The sequence below is a fragment of the Pezoporus flaviventris genome, unplaced genomic scaffold, assembly GCF_033815535.1.
Source record: "Pezoporus flaviventris isolate CSIRO_AGI_PZ_B2104156 unplaced genomic scaffold, CSIRO_AGI_Pfla_v1 ptg000002l, whole genome shotgun sequence".
NCBI classification, from domain to species: Eukaryota; Metazoa; Chordata; class Aves; order Psittaciformes; family Psittacidae; genus Pezoporus; species Pezoporus flaviventris.
In genome coordinates this window covers 27,509,308-27,530,448 of record NW_026892550.1, presented here as the reverse complement: position 1 = coordinate 27,530,448, position 21,141 = coordinate 27,509,308, and the positions used below count along the sequence as shown (strand labels likewise).

Sequence of the window (21,141 nt, the reverse complement as noted above, 5' to 3'; positions counted from 1 at the left end):
TGATGTTTCAAGGAGTAGTATGTCCCTATTTAAAACTTTAATATGTTGATAAGTGTGCTATCTAGCTAGATACTCCTATTGACAAATAGAGTTTTGTAGACAGTAGAGATCTGTTACATGGAAAAACAGACCCATATATAGGGTTTGGTTTTTTTTAATTGTGGTAATACTGGGGAGAGGGTAAGTGCAGGGTATAGTGGGGTAAAGTGCTTTTAATACTTTTAATATTTTTTATTTAAAGCTACAAGGTGTACAAAAGGTGAGATGGAAGAAATAACAAGTTATTTAATTTTCCTTTATGTGGCATCTGTTGTGCAGCTTCATAAAATCTTGAACTTCTGTCTGAAATGTGCTCTATTTTCATTTTGCTAATAAATTAAAAGTTTGTCATAACTAATGACAAGAGGTAATTTGGCTGTCAAATACAACTCAACACAATAATTCAAGCAAGCAAACATTAATGTGGCTGGAAGGAAATGCATTACCTTTCAAGTCTCTCCTTCAGAAGAAGTAGGAATAATAAACATTGAGGAATGCATTGAGTACTGCATAACAGGAAAATGGATACAACTTTTCTCAAAAATGCTGCTTGAAATTATGAAGTCACTTAGACCATCATATGACAAACATCATCATTCTGGATAAAGTTCCAGTTGAAAATAAGGACCTACTTCCTAATCAACTTTATTAAGTTTCCTAGTAATTATTAAAAACAAAATATCCCAAACACCGCCACCAACAATAAAACAAACTATGGCATCAGCAATCCCTACAGCTAAGCATAACTCTTAATTCTTTTGTGACTTCAGGCACTAGGTTCCTGTTCATTCATTTATCTAAGAAAATTTCTTCAAATTTCAGTTTAATTTAAGGCCAAACAGAGTTCCCAATTTGGAATCTTCCTACAAGAAATAAAAAGGGACAGGAATTAAAATCAGCTTCCAAAAGAGCTAGAATATTAGCTCACAAAGAAAATAATGAACTTAAGATGTGGTCAAAAATAAATATTAGAATAAATAAGCTTCAGAACAAAATTACTATTTGAAAGGAGAGGAATACTTTTTTAAAAAGACAAATTTTAACTTGCAAAACAAAAGGATTCATCTTAAAGCCTTGAAGAAAATGCCATCATGAAGTGATTCTGTGTGTCCCTGTAAGGAACCCCAAAGTGAAATTTTGAAGTCTTGTTAATTTTCAGTTTTGCCAAATTTCGTGCTAGAAACAGGTTATTTTCTTTGTCAATTTTTTTTAAGAATGTGTGCTTTGAGATTCTGCTAAAATGGGACATTATTAATTTCTTCCAGTGATGTGTCTGTGGGTAACTTATGATGCAAGACTAACTCTTTATCTTCAAATATAAATATTTCAAAGCCATGTACCAAGATTCAAGAAAATTAGTGCAATAATGCTGCACCAAATATTGTTGCTGTCTTTTCTGGACAAATTCTATATACTTAATTTAGCATGTATATTTTTTATATACTGTTTCTGGATGTTCTAGGTGGAAGAAAACTTTTAAAATATGGGACGCTGTTGCACTGAACTTTATAGGGAAATTTGTATGGCCATTGAAAGATTTACTCTAGAATGAAAATCTGTCTGCAGATTCCTCTTTTAGAATAAGGAACAGAGGCTTCTATTACCAAAGCACATAGAGAATTAGAGTCAGATTCACCCCCTTCATTTGTTTAAGGAGTATAAAGCCTTCTTATTCCTGTGTCAGGAAAGTGATACCAGAATCTCTGTAGACCAGAGTACTACATGAACAAAGATGAGTTTAGTGAATTGCTTTTTAAAAACTTCATTCACTGCTGTTCAAGTTTCTGTCTATTTTCCATTTTTTCCTTAAGGGATTGGTGTTGTATCTTTTAATTTGGAAATGCTTATAATTTAAAATTAAGATTAACATAATGTTATTGTGCTATTTTTTAAATAACATTTATACTCCTGATAATTCTTACATACTGCGTGGACAGCTTTGGAGAAAGATCAGTTAATAGTGGAACCTATTTTATTATATATACTACAGCTGGTAGCTTCAAAAGTAGCTATTAATAAAATTCTACTGTTTCTTTAATTCAGTTTGGCTTAGGTTTGTGGGTTATTTTTGTTGTTTTTGTTTGGGTTTAAAAATAGTATGTATTAAAAAAAGTATATGTACTTTAGTGAGCATGATAACTAAATTTGGAAGTCTTCATGCAAAATTATATTTTTTGAAAAAATAGAGATTCTGATGTCCCTGAAATAGGTCTACAGATGGAGATTAGATTTTCAGTTCCAGACTATTTTAAACTATAGTTGTGGTTGATAGACTTTATTAGGTTAGATGTATCTTAAATCAATGAGAAAACCAATTAATTAATTTTGTTTTCACTACTTCCTTGTTTTTCTAAACGAAAAAAAAGAGTAGGAAATTTTTTGTCTAAAATGACAAAAATGACATCAGTGATCAAAACAGTTGTCAAGCAGTGATCAAAACTGAGAAGGGATGGAGTGGGCATGCTATGTTTAAGAACTTAAGGATCCTCCTGTGCTCCTGCCAGTTGAGACTGATCTTGTGCTTGCGCAACTTAATTCTTTCTAAAAATCCCTTGATCAGAAGGACATTTTTTGACTTACTTGGCAGTTGTTGCATCAAACTTGGACAGTGTGGAGATCTGCAGATTTTATAAATGTAAGCTATACTTTCAAATGACATAATTTAAAACTTATTTTATTTTAAAATCATACGCATTAAAAAGTGTTTTTTGAAAGCGAGGCACTGGTTGCCCAGGGAGGTTGTGAATGCTCCATCTCTGGCAGTGTTCAAGGCCAGGTTGGACAAAGCCTTTGGTGAGATGGTTTAGTGTGAGGTGTCCCTGTCCATGGCAGGGGGGTTGGAACTAGATGATCTTAAGGTCCTTTCCAACCCTAACCATTCTATGATTCTATGATTTTAAAGTTCTATAACAATTATTGAATAAAAATATTGATATATCTCCTTTTCAAACAGCAACAAGTCATTAATTATAAGCTCTGAAGAAATGCCTGCATGCAGTAATTTTAAAACGGTGTAGGATGGTGACTTATCCACAGTAATACCATTATAGTCATGATTTTGAGAGGTACTTGTGTCAATTTGGAATTTATATGAATAAGACAGAAATACATAGGTTGTAAGCTAAATAATATCAGAAATTTTTATTTGGATGTGCTTTTTGTTTAAAACTACTAATCTAATATGAAAACTGAATTTTATACTGATTAAAACTCCAGTAGGTCTTAACAGCTCCCTTGTGACTACATCTATTAATATTCCCCTGAATCATGAACATGCTATGAATATCTACAAAATCTGTATTTTATACTGAAGTACTGCTGTTAAAGGCTTCTGAATTTATGTTATAACTGTATTTCCTAAGTGTTTTATATAGATATGATATATATATAATTATATTTTACTTAAATACACTAACATGGAAACTTCAACAGCACACAAACAGTTCAAGAATCAATGGCCAATGTGTCATAAGTACATTATTAACTGCAGAGAATGATATCAGAACACTACTGAATATTAATTTAAAGTTCAGGCATCTCTTCAACATCAGTAAAGACATGCTGTTGTCACTTTTGGAGTAGATAACAGCTTGCTGCTTTTCTTGCCTATAATGTTTCCTAATTGTAATAAATAAGCTCTTCCATACATTGCTCATATGTTTGTGGGTTTTTTTTTCTGCTTTCTCTTTCTGGTTGTTCAATGTTATTACTTTTATAGTATATATAACTCATTTTATGACACAGTAATTGAAATACAGCTAAAGTGTGTTTTACTTCTGTTGCATTGTGGAGTGTAGAAGATACACAGTGGAGGGTTTCTCTGTGTGTGGTGCTATAGGTAGAATTATGCAGTGTAAGCAAGTTATGGCCTTTTCTACACAGAAGCATATATCTCCCCCTTGCCCATTCCCCTCTTTGTGATTTTGACTGGCTATATAATTTCAATCTCTTAATTATTTTTTTCTGCTCAATGTTGCTGAAACTCACTCCTTGAAGTGAAATATGCTGTTTTTGTAGGACCCTGCAGTGGCTTGTTGCTTTCAGTATTAATCACGTTTGTGTGTATATTTAGACCTATATCCTCAATACCCACTGGTGTCTTTTTTTTTTTTTCTCCCTACTGGGAGATCTTCTTTTAGCTGAAATAATAATGCAGTGGGGGACTTTGTTCTTCTATATATTCCAGATATTCATAATCTGTAGATGCCTTCAATGCCTTTCAGTTCTTTTCCATTGCAAGGTTCTATCACCAGTTTTGAGTAACTAATGAAAGTGATTCAAATGAGCAAAACAGTACTGTGAATAAAGTTGTAGCAGGAAATCCTTACTAACAAATATAAAGTAAATATAGATCTATTTTTCGTTGATAGTAATTTTTACACCTTGAAGAATCTGCCTCATCATGAAAAGAGCAGAAAGAAAAATTCCAGCTCAAAAAAAGGATTTTCTTACATAAGAACATGTTATCTTAAGACTATGTTATCTTAACATATGACTATGTTGTCTTTGCACAGAACTGGCTTTCCTAGGAGTCAGGTGATCATAGTACACAAATATATCTGACCTAGAAATTTAAACTGCACTATGAAATACTTCCTTCTGTAGTAGAGAAGCCCAATTTTTGTTGTATACATGCCACATTGCCTTGAAAGTTTTTCCTATGGATCTCACAAGATATCCCAGAAATTTGATTTTTAAGGCAAGAATGACTCACTCTGCATAGACTGAATGCATTTTAACACAAAGTAAGCATAAAAAATACTTGCTAGCCAATTCTGTCAGTATTTTAGAGAGCAGAGAAACAGTGGTAGTTTCTAGTATGGTAAAGTAAAACTTTATTTCATTATGCTTTGGTAATACACTTCGTAACTAAAGCTAATTACAGGATGTAATAAATGTCTCTTTTTAAGCATAAATTTTTTTTAACTTTATTTTTTTCTTTTGAACTTTTGTCCATATTGAATCAGACCAGTTAGCATTGATGCTCATCATTAAATGGGTATAAGCTTTAAATTGAGTGCTTCACATTCTCCTATACTAAGTACAGCACAGACAATGAAAAGCCCAGAAGATACATTTCTGTATTTGCTAGGTGGAATATCTTCCTGTACAGAGGGCTCAGGAAGAAACTTAACAGTTTAATTTTTTTGATCTGTCTGAAATTTAAGAGCCTGTATGATAAAATGAGGTGCTTCTGACATAAACAAGGAGATCAATCTAACCTCTCTGAGAGAACAGTGAATGTTTGGCTTCTTTCCCAGTTCTTTTTTTACTGCAAAATTTGTTGCTTCTTGAGCCACAATTCTGTCCCTTCCCCTTTTTGTGTGTGTGTGTGTATTTTTCTGCTTTCCGTTCATTTTTCCCTTGTATAACTGTACTGATTGGATCATGGCAACCTTCCTCACAGCTCTGTCAGATTTTTCCCAATTGCCCATGGATATCTTGTTATAAATTCCAGTCTGAATCACTTGTAGGGCTAGCGCAGACTTCTGGAGGACATCTTTTCATTGTTATGTCTTTTTATAACTGTCTCCAAACCTTCAGAAATCTTTGTTTTCAAGTCTTTTTCTTCTTCCAGATCAGTAAGGAGTATGCCTGCATCTCTTTGCTGTACCTGATCTCCCTTGAATATCCTCTTCACAGGAATTATATCGAGTAATGACATCTGAGTATAGTCTCCAACAAATCGTTTCATGTTTCTCAATTTTTCATTTTGCTGACCCTAGCTTCTTCTAGGGACAGGCAGCTGCACATTGTCTATTCATAAAGCTGGCTTAGTATAGTTCCAGAGAAGAGTAGTTATTTTTGCTTCCATTCTTCCAACAGTGCTTACAAGTATTTTGGAATATCAAATGGCATGGGCACTGTATCCTCCTTCAGTCTCTTAGTATAAAAAGAAGGCTTCATTTGTTCAATTCCAATCAGTCTTCTGTTCATCAAGTTATATTGATTATATTTTCCTTCACAACTGGGAGAACAGGGTGAGTCCCAATTAATTTTCATTACTCATTTGAGGAAAGCTGGGGAGAACCTTCACCTGCATTACGCTATTCAAGTATTTAGCCCATTTCTGTCCAGTCAAGAACTGAAGTAGGAATGCAGTAAAGATGAAATATAGATGGCGAACTGTTTCTCTGTGGATTTCTCACAAAGCTTGAAAGAATTTACTTTGGAAGTTACTTAAGTTCTGTTGTTTAACCCATGATGTCGGCACCATCCTTTTGAGTGCTTGAAAAAACGGGAGGGGGGAGATTAGCTCTGTGTCGCTAACTTAGCTAATGTTTAATGTGCCTGGCAGAAATGTGACAATTAGCCATTACGTATTAATCATCTTCATTATTAGAAATTTTTTGGAACCTCTGTTCAATAAGAAAATAACTCTCGCGTGGTTAAGATTTCGTCCTCAGTGCTTTCTATCCTGCTAAATCTGATCAGGTTGACTGTTATGGAATGAATGCACTTCTGAATGCAGTTTCTGGAAGGAAATATACAAACATAAATAGAATGGAGAAAATGAAAATGTGGGGGTAATTATAAGAATAATATAAAGCATGTGAAAATTATGCCAGCGTCATTTAGGTTTTGAAAATACTGGTTTTCACATTGGAATCTTAAGTCATTTAGAAGCTTTCAAACATACGTGTTATGTTTCTTCCCAAAATATCAACAAAATTTGAAAAGAAAGTCAAAGTTCATTCACTTTTTAAAACATAGAACTGAATTGTTTAGTTGTTATAGCTAGTTTTAAAAGTGCATCAAACTAATTCCAAATTTCATGTGATAAAAATGCAGAAATTACTCCACTGTTGCATTCATGACGCTTTTTGCTAGTAATTGTAGAAGATGAATCTGAAGGTTGCTCATTTGAAAGTCTTATAAATTGCACTTCATGTTCAGCATCTGTTGATATGGGATTTTTTGTGTGAGATGTCATTGTTCATGTGAGTGCTGGAAAGATATGACTTTCATTACAGTATTAAAATGTCATGGTGTTTTTGTTTTTATAGAGAGGGAGGCACATGTATAGGCCGTCACTGTGAAACCACGTTTATATATTGAGACTGGTAATCACAGGAAACAGTTACATCCATTACTAACAAGGAAGATGAGGGAATGGAGGAAATGTTAAAGACAAAATGGGTAGCAAATTAGGGATTTACTCCTATATATCACATTAAATTAAAGTCATGTAAACTTTAGCAACAGAGCTCTAGTTTTATCTTAGATTCCTCATGTCTGCACAAACAACCTGAGTGTTCTCTGTTGTTTTATGATACCATCTGAAATAAGTGGTCAGATTATAGATTAATAACTGAAATTTTCTGTTTGTTTCTCCAACCATTTCCATCCATGCAATTTTATTAAAATACTCTCCCAAGTGTTTTAAGTATTGGGTTGTTTATGAGCATTACCTCAGCACAGTGATGGTGACCAAAATGTTAACGGTTATCGCATGGTAAAACACACCTGTTGTTATGTTTTTAAAATTTTGTTCTTTTAGACTGAAGCAGAACACCATGTTGGTAGGTGCTATAAAATGAGAGACTAATATATATATGTGTGTGTGTATGTATATGTGTATATATATGTATATACATATTTAATCTAATTCTTGGCAGTGCGATCTATCTTCTGTGAAGATAAATTCTGCTGTACTCCTTCAGACAGACGGGTGAAATACAGCTTTTATTTTTAGAGCTGTGTATAGCAGTCAGATTTGATCCATTCTTACATTCTTGTAAGACCATGACTTTAGTTTGCATATTGATATCATTATAATTACTATCCATTATTACTGTTTGCAAGGATGAAGACTGATTCATGTTGAATATGAGGTAATCAAATTCATATTAAGATCAAACTGGTGAATGAAAAGCTTAGTGTCACTTGCAGCATCGTATTGTTACCTGCTTACACCACAGAAGAAACTCAAAAAATACAGGGCAAACCCAAAATGTAATAATTGTTATTTTAAGGTGTGCTCCTGTTCTTTCATCATATCAGTTGCTAAGTGCTGTTAATTCTGTACTTTTTTATACCTGATCCATTTGATTTAACAAAAAAGTAGAAACACTCTTGTGGCTTTAGATCTGCAAATATTTTTTCTTTTCCCAGCCATACAGCAGGCTTGCACTACACATGTATGCAAAGAGGAAAAGGACCACTACTTAAAAGCTTGTTCTTCATAGAATAGTTAGGGTTGGAAAGGACCTTAAGATCATCTAGTTCCAACCCCCCCGCCATGGGCAGGGACATCTCACACTAAACCATGTCACCCAAGGGTCTGTCATCTTTCTAGTAATCCATTATTTGGTTCACGTTTCCTATTTCTTTCCTGTTCTTTGATTGTGGACTATAGGATAACCCCACCACATGAAATTTCAACTTCAGCCTATAGGAACTAATGAGTTAGAGGATGTTTCCTTCCATAGTTCAGATGTTCATTCCCTTGTTTCTTTCAATCTAGCTTAGGCTGTTTCCCTTGGTGAATCTGCTACTCTTAAAACCTCTTTCCTGACTCTTGAAGATAACATTTTTCTATGACTCCAGATACTAAAACCAATTTAACCAATGTATCACTCCCAAAGGATAGCTAATGCCTTTTTGTGTATCCACCGATGTGGTTGTCAGGTATTCTCTGATGCAATATCGTTAACAAAGGCATTCTCCATCTTATCTTCTTGGTGGCCTTAAGAGAGGCAGCTGAGCAGAAGGTGTTAAGTGCTGGTCACAGTGCTTGTGGGCATGCCCTGCCTTATTGAGATATGTGGAGCATCAGGGATGAAGGCCCACCAGAAGTAAAAGTGGTGGGTTAAAAACTGAAATCTAATAATTTACTGTGTTTTTCCTGATTTTGTTGCTATTCTAACAGACTTTTAGAATTTCTTCAGTAAGACGAATTTAATCTATTTATATAGTTGTAGGAATATTTGAGATGACGTCCAGAGAGCTGTAACAGGTGCTAGGGCTGTATGCTGCTGTATGTTTCAGCAGTCTATTTATCATCTACTTGCCTCCTCAGGTATCTGCTTTTCTGTAAGGCAGCTCAGCCATACTGAATTTTATGTTGCTGCTACTAGACTGCTTCTACAATCTCACGTAATTTAATTTACAATTATGCTAATAATATGATATGTTGACAATGTAGCTAGATAGAACACTTCAGAAGTTATTCTAAAACATCACATGCAATTTAGATTATTATAAAGCTAAGTAAAGTGAAGTACTGAGTAAGCTTTTGAAACCAAAGCTTCTTTAAAATATACACTGAAAGTATACTGAAATTATCTGATTATTGAAAATATATTTGAATACAGCTTCCCAAAGAATTCAGTATAGCACATTTTATTTAGAAACATTCAAAGTCACAGAATAGTGAAAAAAATATGATTCTATTCATTACATGATTATTTATTCTTGATAACATACTGTGAACTTCATTGTGCAGTGAACATTACAATTAAGTATATTAAACACAGAACAGCCATAAATGTACTCACTAAGTAATAATGGTAATACTATCAGCTTACTGGTATCCATTTTTGTCAAGTGATAATTTTATTGGAGAGCAATATTGAGATGCAAACATTTGTTGTCCTTTTATAGACAATTGTTCCGATAACTATTTAGTGAGTACTGGCAACATAGGGAGAAAATTACGTACCTCAGATGCTGTCCTGCCTGTGGCTGTAATGAAGTCTCTGTAGTAATCTAATTGTAATGACTAAGCAAAAAAATGGAATTCTAATTTACAACAATAAACCAAGCAAATTGTCAGTAAAGACATACTGACTTAAGCCTTGTTGACAAAGGCTTGTTGGTGTCAAAACTGTTCTTTTTTGGCCAAGGAAAAAACCCAGGTTCTTCCAAATTATTCAAATTGCACAAATTATGTAATCAATTGACTTTATACACAGCTTGACAGTGAAGTTCTTTACATGTTCTTTACTTCAGATTTTCAGGGGTGCAAAGGGGTTAAGAAACATAATCTTGGGGTTTGGAGTACAGTTGCACTTCCATTTCTGGAAGTGGTCAGGGCAAAAATCCATGGCTGAACCAAAAAAGAATCAAACTCTCAGTTTAGAATCTTGATGTCACTTGAATTTGGCACTTCTTCCTGGCAGAAATGGATCTCCCTTCCTGCCATCTTCATATTTACTTTTGTAATATGAATATGAGCTTTGTGTTGATTTCATCCCAGCTTTGAATTTTAGAGTGAAGGTTGGGGTGTGAAGTACTATTTGTGTATTTGCTGCCTAAGAAATGTTATGGTTCTTATACCACTTCCTGCTCTGTGTGATATATTTTTCACTACATATGTTAAACTATCAGCTAAAGTCTATACAGAAAACAGTAAAGTAGTATTTCAACTCTAAGTTTAATTAATGCCACACACTGTGTAGAGTAAAGCAAAATGTATGACCCGCTACAGTGTCATACAAAAAAAGAAATGTTGACAGCAGGAGCTGCTGGCCAGAGGCTGTGTTACTGTCAGCATGAGTGGAGATCACCAGCTGGTTCTGCTAAATCATCCATATGATGTCTGGAGCTATAGCCAGTTACAGTTGTGAATGCTCCATGCCTGGCAGTGTTCAAGGCCAGGTTGGATGAAGCCTTGGGTGACATGGTTTAGTGTGAGGTGTCCCTGCCTATGGCAGGGGGGTTGGAACTGGATGATCTTCAGGTCCTTTCCAACCCTAACTATTCTATGATTCTATGATTCTATAAGCCGATTGCTTTTTGATATTTTTTTTTCTTTAAATGCTAATGTGAAGATTTTTCCCTGCTAGTTATGTTTTTTTCTTCTATCTCCTCACCTTTACAGCTCATCTGATTGCTATGTTCCTTACAAAGCCAAATCATTGTTGGGTCTACATGCTGTCATACTATAGTTTTGTGTTTTAAAGTTCCCTTGTGTTTTAAATTCTGCTTATGGATTAAGAAAATAATGCATGGAGAATCAGTCAATGAAAATGTATAGAAGTGGTGTCATGTGCTGGGCTACAAGCATAATACCCAAGGGAACAAAAATAATTGCTTTTTGGCTTATCTGTTTAATGATGTGAGTAATAAACAGTTTCAGATTTGTATTTGTTGAATTAGATGTTGATTTCATTTTTTTTTTGAGTAAAGCTAAGTATTCTTTGTGATAATATCTGGTCAGACTTGAAAATTGCTTCAAGCCTTAAATAAATAACTTCCATTTGTAATTAAACAATTAAGAAATCATTCCCAGAGGTATGTTTCTACCACCATTAAGGTTATTTTCTTACTTAAGTCTTGCTATACCTATGCCAGTAATTACTTTTTAATAAGAAATATCATAAAAAGATTAAAGTCTTAAAATAATTGTCATAGAAAGAATGCTTTTTTTTTTTTATTTCATCTATGAAAGTGTCAAATGATTGTGTTAAACTTCAACACATCAAATGTCCTAAGAAATGTTGGACGTTCTTAAAAAAAAAAAAAAACAAAAAAAAAAATTCTTCTGTCATCCCAAAGTATGAGTGAATGTCTCATGGCATCCGTCTCCATTTTATTGGGAGTTTATTCAAATGGATAGATTCCAATGAATCAACATTCTTGTAACAAAAGCACTCTTTATTGAAAATTTCAAACAACTTTTAATCATTTTATTGACATTTTAAACATGGTATGTTTTTTCTGTTCTTCACTCTCAGGAATGCAAGCTGTATTAAACACTTGAAAATCTATAACTGAGTAATATTTTTCTAAAAGGTAGGAGTATGAAAGCTTGGTTAATAGCAGGGACTGTCAACTGAAGTGTATTAACTGAAGCTAGCAGAAAATCTGGGCAAGATTAGGGAGCACTGAGGGCCTCTAAGCAATCTGAGTCACAGGATTTGCTGCAGGGATTGTGGAACCCTTGAGACCTTCAACTTGAGCTTCCCAGAAAGCAAAAAAGAAATTGGGAGAGAGCATGAACTAGAAAAAGTAACTTTTGACCAGCTCTCATTGTAATTCCTCCAAACTTGTATTGCCTCTCAAACAGGGAAAAAAAAAAAGAAACCTGAAAGTAGTGTAAAATGGAAGAGAGTGAAATGAGACTGAAGTGGTTCAGTTCTTCAGTTTTTCTCTAGTTTGCTCCTCCACAGGATGCAGGGTGGCGGTCTGCTCCTGTAGACCTCCATGGGCTGTAGAAGAATATCACCAAGCCTCAGTCAATTGAACAGTATACACTGAGAGAACTGAGTGATGCCTGACTGTGGTGATGGAATAAAATTTCATTGTATTTAATGACTGTGTTGCAAAGAATACGTTTCATGGGGCCACATTTATTATTTCAGGGACAGTGCTACTTTTAGCATTCTCACTATCTGGAAGTTGACTTTTCAACGGTTTCTAATAGTGATAATTCTTTCATAAGTAGTAGCTAAACTAAGGTCACAAGTTAATGGAAATGGTGTAAAAAATACTAATTACTTCAAATCTCAAAATGTGATCATGCATTGCATTTTGATTATAATGACTGGTTAAATAAATGTGTAGAAACTCATTATAAGGAGGAAGATGATTAACCCTTTCAGGCATTCATTTTCTTAATTCATAAGACATTCAGACACAGCTAGGATGAATACTGCCATGATGTGATGAGGGTTTGATTAAAGCCTTCTGATGCTTTGCCCTTGGAGGACTGAGAAAAGTCACAGAGGGAATTTTGTAAAGGTTTAGTATGTAAATAAATTGCTAAACATCACAGTTAATTGAAATTATGGGAAAAGAGAAGCAGTTCTGCTTGAAAAGAATAAAAATGACAAAATGCCTGTTCGCTACCTTATTTAAAACCTGATTTATAAAATAATTATTTCTGTTTTACTTATTTCAGTGATATATGTATTGTTGTAATATGAATGTATATTATATGACTTGCTGCTGTCATTATAGTGGGTTCATTTGTGCTATTACTATCTCATTCATTAACAGTTGCATGGTAAAAAAAACTCAACAGTTTTGGTTTGGATAAATATCTAACAATATGGATGTTTTACATAAGCATTATTGAGCTTTAAATTATAAAAATCTTATAAAATCACCATTTATTTGATCCTTCAAATGGATTTAATAAGATTTTTATTTCTAATTCAATCAACTGAACTATTATGCATTTTTAACTTCCTTTTAGTGAAAACAAAAGCAGTTTTTAAGCATAAACCTGATCACCCTGGTTTTATAAGTTTATTGTTTGGTTGTTGGTTTTTTTTGTTATTTCTGTGTTTGCGTTATTTTTCCTTCTCTTGAACACAAGGCCAATCTTTTTGATGGGCACGTTTCAGGAAGAAGTTTTACATAAAAAGAAAGAGGTTTCTTTAATTTCTTTTTAAGTCATGGAGAAAACTTAATGCTTTCTGGTCTAAAGGCAATGTCACAGACAAATATGAAAATAAAGAGCTCTAAAAGAAAGTTAAGTATGTAAAAAATGTCAAATGGTTTTGCATTAAGCACAATGAGTTTTTGTTCTATAGAAGAATTAAGAATTAATGGTAACTTCTTTAAGCTGTTTGCAGTTACTTCTTGCTTGTTTGCTAGAACTTAAACTGGTTCAGGAAAACAATGGATGTTGGTAGTATCCATATCTCATAAAGGCCAAAATTAAAGCTTTGAAGGGTTTTTATGTTTCTTACTATGTCAAATATAGTGTATACAGCGGCATACTTCTGTGTAAAACATGGCTGTATGTATAATGGCATAAATTATTAATTTACTAAGCATAATGAAAGAGTGGTAATTTCATCTGTTACAGAGGTATTTTAGAAAGAATAGAGTTTAATTTTTAAACAAGAGTGCACTGGTTTTGGCTGTAAGCTGCTATGAAAGAAAATTACTTTTATCTCAGCAGAAAAAAGTTACATGGCTTTTTTTTTTTAAAACTGAATTTTCCTACATGACCTTGTAAATGACAATAAAGCAGTCTTCAGAAATAAAATGAGGTACAGACTTTAATATTTTTTTATAATTTATTCCTGATAAGTTTAAAATGCAAATCCAATTTGAAACATCAAACAAAAAGTTTAAATTAATAAAACCCACCAAATTCTTACTAAATATGTAGGAAAAATAACATTGATGGGTCTTATGCTGAATGAATATATCTGTTTTGCGCCCATGGAAACTGATTTTCTCTACTTTGTCAGATAATTGTCATGTAATAAAATCCATGAAAAACAGACCTCTCATTTGCTTACTTATACATCCATCTTTCTTTTCCAGATGACACGAGAGCAGTATATATTAGCAACACAACAGAACAGCCTTCCAAGGACTGAGCATCCTCAGTTTTACCCAGTTGGGATTTATGGATGGCGAAAGAGGTGCTTATACTTCTTTGTCCTTCTGCTGTTGGTTACCATGATTGTTAACTTAGCAATGACAATATGGATTTTGAAGGTTATGAATTTCACAGTGGTAAGTATCATAGTAACTATGTTTCTTGAAGTAATAAGTTGTAGTTTAGTTCTCTTTGCCAGTTTATACACAAATCTTGTAATTTTGGATTAAAAATCATATATGCTTCTTTGAGGGTTACTTCAGTCATTTGTAGGTTTTCTGTATATTCTGCAGTGCGTAGACTTGTGCCCTATCAATTCAGATAGTTTTGCTTAATCATATGTGCTTATGGATCTTATATTTGGATCTTTAATTTTTTAGTTTGCTCAACCAGAAACGTGGTGACTGCCCCAGGCACCTTTTGGTTGCTTGTCACCAGTGAAAGAAATCAGTAGGAGGTTACTGTGTGTGTTCTGCATGGATAGTATCTCTCTTAGGAGGAAACTTGGTTATTTAGGTCAACTTATGGTGGTTTTTTTCAGTTTATGTTGTTCTTGGTATTTTTTTAGAGTTTACATTTATACTGTGTTTCACCTAGAAATTAGAGTGGCTGTTTTGATGTTGGTAAGAGGCAGGCATGAGAGCCATGGGGTTTTATAAGATAGCCTCTATCTGGAATCTTTAATAGCAGCAGATACCAAGACTGTATTTCAGATGTACACCTGAACATCTGTGTTCAGTGGGATCTGTGTTATCTCCTCAGCTTTGTTCCCAAAGCTTTGTTTGGATAAGGGTGATGGAAGTGCTCACTAGTTGGCAGTGGAGTAGCATCTTTTTGTATACAAAATGAAAAGATAGAACACTCCACGGTTTGAAATAGCAGTGCTTCTGCTAGGATCTTAGTCTGTGTATGGCTTTTCCATTCATAAGCCACATTTTTATGTAGCTGGTAATACATTTTGAATTTCAAGGGTCATAGCACATTTCTATTCTCCATTATTTTACTGGAAATAAAAAATACCAAACAAGACCCGCATTAAACATACGTCTAAAATTGTTCTATATTTGCTAATGCTCTGTAATGCATAAGTTTATCTGAGATCATTGGCTGATGAGATGTATTGTGCAAATACATTACTATTTCTGATTTGCCAGTAGTGGTTAAATATTTTGGATTCATATTTTGACAACTGCATGACATTAATATTACTGTACTGAAGTTTGTTAGAAGTTGCGGGGGGGTTGTTGCTTGTTTGTTTGCAAAACAGAACATGCGCATGTGCTTTGCTGTTTGTATTGAAGCATATTTAGGCAACCTGTTTACATCAGTAAAATGGTCTACTATTTTATCTAGAGGAGAATTAAGCATGGAAATTTAAATAGGTTAAGAAAATGTTTTAAAAAGCACAGGATTTTTCTCTGAGCAGAAGATTGCATTTCAGTAAAATACTGAAAATGCTGCTTCTGTATCTAGGCAATGTTTGACCTTTCACACTAAAAGTTACTGTAGCACTGTCCAGTTTAAAACTCTTACAGTTTGAACATGCAGTCTTTTTAAAACAAAACCAAAAAAGATATTTTAAATGTTTTTCTTTGCTGCATGTCAAAGCTTTGTTAGAAAGTGTTTCAGTGAATCACTAAATAGGTGTAGGTATCTAGTTCAGGAAACAACCAGACTGTTTCAGCAGTTCTGTGTACTACTGAGTTAGTAGATTGAAAACTGTGCTTCACTAGTTAGAGGTGCATATCTGAAATAATTATGTGAACATTGGCTTAATAATTTCACAAAAATAGTGTCTGAAATGTTATGCACTTAATTTATGAACTCATTATTTAATTTTTACAGTTCAGAAATCACAAAGCTTGTGTACACCTTTTATAAACCTGAATTTGTTATAAATACAAAAAAAAAAAAAAGGAATGCCACTGGTTAGTGTAAGTTAATCATTAACGTTCCTGTGTCAGAATTAATTTTAATTTTGTATTTTCACTTTTGCCATGGCCATAAAAGTGAAACATATCACTCCTCTTTCATATGAATATCTCCACCCCTACCCACCCGGTGTTGCACATGCTTGGGAACTTTGCATCCTGTCCAAATCCATTTTGTTGATCATACACAGGAGAACACCAGTTTTCTTCTGTAGGTTGATTGAATGGTAGTCTTCTACCTGGACTAGTTAGTATTCACATTAGAGTCTCTGTATGGATTCAAAAATTGATTGCTTGAAGATTGTCATGTAAAAAGTTCAGTAATTTTCATGCTTATGTCCACACATGCCCATTTGAGCACCAGTGGGAAATTTGTATCAGGTCTGAAGGGGTAACGTTCTTAGCAACAGACATCTGAGTGTAAAATAATTTAGTTTAAGAACCTAAGCTTCATGTGTTTAAAGAATGTAATAGCTTTGAAATATACATAGATTTCTATCATGCATGTACATATGTATAGATAGATAGAAACTAAGAAAGAGTATTTGTATGTCTGGGCAGTGATAGGAACTCAGAAGTGGAGCTAGAAAGCTTTTGGAAAGGAAAATACGTTTGTCAAACAGGTTTAAAGAATATTTTCTCAAAAGAAAAATGCATCTATGATAAAATAATTGTTGAAATTGAACTGCTTTGACATTTTGACATGATTTTAAATTAGTTGCTGTTTTAGCATAAACCAGTGTTGCCTTTCATAAATATGATAGTAATTGCACCACTTCAAGGGGCTGTGAAGTACCAGGCCATGGGTTTGTCATTGCTGGCTGACAGTTGTAACAGTGTTAATTTATACTAGCTGTTGCCGTTCTATTTTTAACTGTACAGCTGCAGCCACTGCCCATTTGCCACAATAAAAGCCTTTCTGAATTAAATTTATAGATTCTCTAGTTGGAAAGGTTTTCTGAATATACTGACCTTGCATGTAAAAGTCCTGTTCTGAATTTAAGCAATTATCCCATGCTCTTTTTATACACAGAGAGGAGAAATAGGGTCTTCTGTAAGGCCATTCATCAGGCAACTGAAGTCCTTAAGGATTGATGTGGAATATCAAAGAAGTAATTGAAAAAGAAGTAAGGGTTATTTGATGTTGTATAAAACCAGTACAGTCAAGTTGTGCAAATCTCCTTTTAACAGATTAAATAGCATAGCTGGTAAAGGTAGAGAAACTTTCAGGTATGTACAATCTCTTCTCCAGTTACAATGTAAGAAAAAAACCTGAAAGGTAAATACAAGTTACAAATAATTGTCCTGATATTATATGTATTAAATGAGCAAGCCCAAAGGTAATTAGTATCTGTGTAGCAGAAGGAATATTAGATGGAGGAATCAGAGATGTTATAACAATTTTTAAAAAGATATTCCTCCACTGGTAGATTAGTGCTTCTGTCCGTTAACATCTATTTAAGATCTCTTACCTCACTGTTTGATCATCTCTTTAAAGTTACATGTGAAAGCATGTAAGAATCTCAGGACAACGAAGTCCCTAAACATTAATGTGAACAGAAACCTGTAACATACCAGACTATTCTGGGTTTACGTGGAAAGTAATGGATTGTGAGCAGGCTATATTAGAGGGAGATCTGACCTTGAACAAAATGTTTTGCCAATAACATAGCCCTGAAATAATCCCTGCACTAAAGCTCTCATTGAAATAAAATTTTCTGTTCTTTTTTATGTGGATCGAATGGATCCACTCTGTCCTGAGTGGTAAGGAAAAAATAATTTGACAGCCTCTATAACATATTGTCCCCTAATGGAACCATCAAAATCTCTGAATCACGTGCTTGAACTTCAGATGTCATCTACTGTACTAAATGCTTTCCTGAAAAGTAAACAACTGCTGTCTTCGAGAATGAACTCAACTTTCCTTATCTCTTAAGCCTGATCTTTTGAGACACGTAGAACATCTAGGAAAAAAATCAAGCCAGGAACTAAAATCTGTATATTTTGTCGATGTTAAAAAAACAGAGTTGGAAGACTTGAGTTTTACGGAACATTTATAATTTCCTTTCCTTCTATTAAGTTTGCCATGGTGCACAGGCTTCCCCATGGAGACGTCTGTCTTTCATTTCCCCTCAGGATATAAGTGCCTCTCACTTAGTCTAGGTTATATATGGCTTATGAAGGTCAAAGCTGTTAGCTGCTTTTTTTGTTTCTGTACAATTAGTATACTAGGTGTTTCAAGGATGGGATACTCAAGTAGTAACTTGGTGACATAACCACAAGTTGGTTATGGATATGTTTTGTATTTAAAACATCCTGGTTATTTCACTTATGTAATATATATGAGTTTCAAAGGAAATCAGGGAAAAAATGTTTTTACTGTGCATGCATTCTTCTCGTCATTTATTTGTCCAGTCCAGTGCATAGGTAATTAGCTTACATTTTCTTTAAAGATTTAATTACTTGAACATTATTCTCTGAAATATTTTTAATCCTGTATTGTCTTTAACTTATTCTAACCCCATTAGAACTATAATTTTATACAATTTATTTTTGATATAGCTACCAACAGCTTAAGTATATTGATAGGCTATCTGCTTGCTTACTCTATAAAAGAGATTTATTTTACATTTTTTGTCAATAAACTAATACCAGTGTAAAAATCCACAATTGAAAATTTTCTGCAAGTGTTTCAAATTATAGTTTTATAAAAAGAAATTAAAAGTTTGCCTCTTGCTGCTGTGAAGTGACATTGTGGAGCAAGATGGAGCAATCAGCATAGAAACCTAAGTTTCTAAGCACATTTATATGTTTTCTAATATGTACGTAATTGACATTGATACTGCATTTGCTTGATATTACCTTATTCTATTGTTCATTGCATCACATTGAAGTTTGGAGTTTACTAATGCTGAAAAATATATAATGATAGGAAAAATGCAAATATGAACCCTTTTAGTTCTTAAGATCTCTTTTGGGTTGTCCTGTGACTCAGCCACATATCCTAGGAAGCAGCAGCACCAAATTCATAGAATCATAAAGTCAAAGTGGTTTGGGTTGGAAGGGACCTTAAAGATCATCTAGTTCCAATCACCTTGCCTTGGGCAGGGACACCAGTGGGTTTACTAGTTCTGCTTGTATATCTGGTTTGGCGTGTCTCCATATTCTGCTTTCCCCTTAGGAATCAATGTATGAAAAGACTTCTTTTGTTACCCTTCTGGGAATGCTGTTGGCCAATTCAGATATTTTCTATCACTGTATTTACTTTCAGTGTTCTAGTCAGTTTTGACTGCTATCATGGCACAATGTTGTCTGTGTTGATTCACGTTAAACTCCTCTTGACAGTAGTAGCATGGGAATTATTTTTTAAAATAAGGAATGAGACAACTTATCAGCTGGGTTAAACCAGTTATTTCTTAAGGGAACTTGAACTTCAGTTTAGCTTCAAACATAAGCAGAACATAAACAGCAGTTTGAATTTCCTGGCTAGAATTCACATACTTCATGCTCACAATTGAACATATTCTAGTTGCTGGCTGCCTAACTCCAACTTCACACTGTTTGGACAGCAGGTAGTTACAAGATGGTTGAATGCCTTCTGCAAGGTACACATGCCAACTAAAGCATGATTCCTTTTTATGTGATAGCATATATAATAACACAGATATATACAACCATTCGCTCTTCTGTATCTTTATAGATTGTCCATGTGTTCCTTTAGGAATTTAGTTTTTAGACTTAGATGTTTTTGGATCTGCAAAATGCTAAATCTGAATGGTAGTATTTCATTAACATCACTTATAGAGACAGTAAACACAAGTACATTTTCTTGGGTTTTGGTTGCTGTGGAAGAATGAGAAAATAATTTCAAAATTTTAACTTTCCATGTTGTTAGGACACACACGCACACACACACTCCCTCTTCTGATCTTAATATCCAATATGAAAAGAATACCTTATAATTTCTTTATAAATACAATTTTTCCATTAAAGGTGTAATTTGATACCTAAGATTTTATTGGTACAGAACTAACAGCTGTGTTCAGTCCTTTTGTTTAGGCTTATAGCAAAACTCTCTTGGCATACTATAGAATATGAAAATAATTTATTTACAGAACTTTACTGTAATACTCATTATTCATTTCTGAAAAAGCATGACAGTGATAGGAACTGTTAGGTTTCAAAGATTATTTGATCACCCAAATCTCTTTACTTGATGTTCAAAACCGCATTCTTTTATCAGGTCGGTTGGTTCTACTGATCTATGCAATAAAGATGCTAGTTGCCGTAGGCAAATACTACCACTTCAAGTAGAATTAAGAAAAAGCTCTTTTCCATTTCTTAGCTAATTTTTGTTATGTCCAATTGATAGCAGATTGGCATTTGAATTGTGTGAAGTTGTGTAATAGCTGTACTTTACTCAAAAATAATTTTTTTGTTTGGCAAATAGACAACTTCTTCATCTTACAAAAGCAGAAGTTTTTTATTAGGTTTTGGATAAATATTATGATTTAATAGTAGCAGTTGCTGGATATTAAATAAATATGTTCTGTCACATCTGCAGCTTTCATTTTATTTCAGTGGTAATCATTTATTGTCAGTAATTTATTTTAAACTGTAAATTGTCTCATTTTTAAAACTTATTTCTTAACTAGGCAGAAAACTACTTTTCTACATCTTTCAATATTTTAGTTTCATGAACCCGATGTCCCATTTTGGGATATATGCAAGAAAGCTTTTGTTTCCTTTTTTTTTGTTTTTTGTAGTGAGATTGATCCAGTCTGCAGCAGGCAATGTCATAAATTATTAATGATTAAGAACTTAGAAAAGATGTCAGAGACCAAAGTTCAAATTCATGTAGTCTCCAATACAGATCATGTCCCA

At 33.7% G+C, this 21,141-nt stretch overlaps 1 protein-coding gene across 3 annotated transcripts in view; it reads left to right on the top strand.

The window, feature by feature from the left end:
* Positions 1-21,141, top strand: part of SGCZ (sarcoglycan zeta) — a 441,993-nt gene that overhangs the window by 213,694 nt on the left and 207,158 nt on the right. For all 3 annotated transcript variants that reach the window (XM_061473161.1, XM_061473145.1, XM_061473153.1), the window contains exon 2: positions 14,269-14,463. In XM_061473161.1, the coding sequence (XP_061329145.1) occupies positions 14,269-14,463 (195 nt within the window). The remainder of the gene's footprint in view (positions 1-14,268; positions 14,464-21,141) is intronic.